Source organism: Geospiza fortis, unplaced genomic scaffold, assembly GCF_000277835.1.
Source record: "Geospiza fortis unplaced genomic scaffold, GeoFor_1.0 scaffold48, whole genome shotgun sequence".
NCBI classification, from domain to species: Eukaryota; Metazoa; Chordata; class Aves; order Passeriformes; family Thraupidae; genus Geospiza; species Geospiza fortis.
This window is the reverse complement of record NW_005054594.1, coordinates 32512-34146: the sequence shown is the minus strand read 5'-3', so window position 1 is coordinate 34146 and position 1635 is coordinate 32512. Positions and strand designations below refer to the sequence as shown.

The window sequence follows — 1635 nt, the reverse complement described above, 5'->3', positions numbered from 1 at the left end:
TCATGAGGTGTCAGGTGTGGTTCTGTTAGAGCAGGGATCCTGTAGAGGGGGATGTATTCTTCCTCTGAAGATCCAGTGGAAGAAGTGGCAGCTGCTGTTCCTCTGGGGAATCCCGTGGAGAAAGCAGTGCTGGTGTCTCAAAAACCTCTGGATTATATCTGGGTAGCAATGCTTGGCTCCTCCCTCTGGGCTCACATCTCCCAGTGGGATGTTATAGTTCTTATCAGCCATGCAGTGATATTCAATAGTCTGTTATCAGCAGGTGTCCCCTCCCCAGGGAGGTGTGAATGTGGTCACTCAAAGAGAGAGATAAAGCAAACTGCCCACTTGACAAAAGATATTCTGCCATACAGATGGGAATTGAAAACATCTTGCAGGTGGGTGTGAAGGTCAGGTGCTTGTAGGGGTCATGGAGCAGAAGCCTGGAATGGTTTGGTTCAAAGGGAGCTGTAAAGGTCACCTAGTCCAACCCCCATGCCATGGACAGGGACAATTTCCATCAGACCAGGTTGCTCAGAGTCCCACCCAGCCTGGCCTGGGTGGAGATAAGGGTACAAGAGACAGTGATGTTTTCACAGAATCCTGGAGTGGGTTGGGTTGGAAGGGACCTTAAAGCCTATTTCATTCCAGCCCCTTGGTCAGGTCACCTTCTACTAGACTAGGTTGCTCCAAGCCTGGCTTTGAAAACTTCCATGGAAAAATGAGAGAGGGGAGAGCATCCCTGTGCAGAGAGTGTGGGGGTTTGGGAGTCAGGCAGGGAAACCCCACATCAGGAAGCAAAACCCACCTGAGGAACAGTCAGCAGCACATCCTGGGGGACTGTGGAGGCTGTCACTGACTGCCTGTCTGTCTGTCTGTCTGTCTGGGCACAGTGCTCGGTGACCTGCGGGGAAGGCGTCCAGCAGCGGCAGGTGGTGTGCAAGGGCAGTGACAGCGGCGCCCGCTGCGAGGGTGACAAGCCAGAGGCCATCCAGGGCTGCCACGTGGCTGTCTGCCCAGGTGAGAGGAGGAGGAGGAGGAGGTGGCACTGGGATGGGGTATGTGCTGGTGGGGATCAACCCCCATGAATGCCTCCAGCCCATTGTGGCTTCAGGGGCTGCCCAAGGACAAGGTTGGGTTGAACATCCCTGATGTGGCTGGCAGTAAAAAATACTTAAAAGCCAGCCAAAATATTTCCCTTCTCTGCTCTTAGCCCTGGCATTGGCCGGTTTGGGGTTTTCTGGCAGTTTGAACTCGTGATGAGCTGGTGGAGATGGGCACCCTTGAGTTTATCTTGGGTGGGGTTTGAGCAGCTTAAATGCTGGGTGCTTAAGGGATTTAATTTTTAGGGAAATCCCGTAAAACAAACCAAACACCCTCCCGAGGTGTTCTGAGTGCCCTCAGCCTCCCGTGGCTGCTGGGCATCGTGGTGCTCTCTCTGCAGGGAAACTCTCTGGCATCACCACCGGTGCCGATGCCGGTGACCACGGCACGACCAAAGGGCAGCGGGTGCCCCAGGAGGGAGCCAAAAACCCCGTGAGCAAGATCTCCTCCAGTAAGTGCTCGTGCAGGGGCGGTGCTGCCCAGGATCCCCCTCCCGAGGAGCTCCCTGCGGGCCGGGCAGGGCTGGGAGCGCGCCCAGGGCAGTTGCAGCCG

General features: G+C 55.7%; 1 protein-coding gene across 1 annotated transcript in view; it reads left to right on the top strand.

Annotated features, from left to right (window-relative positions):
* Window positions 1-1519, top strand: part of ADAMTS14 (ADAM metallopeptidase with thrombospondin type 1 motif 14) — a 29047-nt gene extending 27528 nt beyond the window's left edge. Inside the window, exons 19-21 of the mRNA XM_031064464.1 lie at window positions 378-430; window positions 873-999; window positions 1329-1519. Coding sequence (XP_030920324.1) covers window positions 378-430; window positions 873-999; window positions 1329-1519 — 371 coding nt within the window. The remainder of the gene's footprint in view (window positions 1-377; window positions 431-872; window positions 1000-1328) is intronic.
* The last annotated feature ends 116 nt before the right edge of the window (window positions 1520-1635 follow it).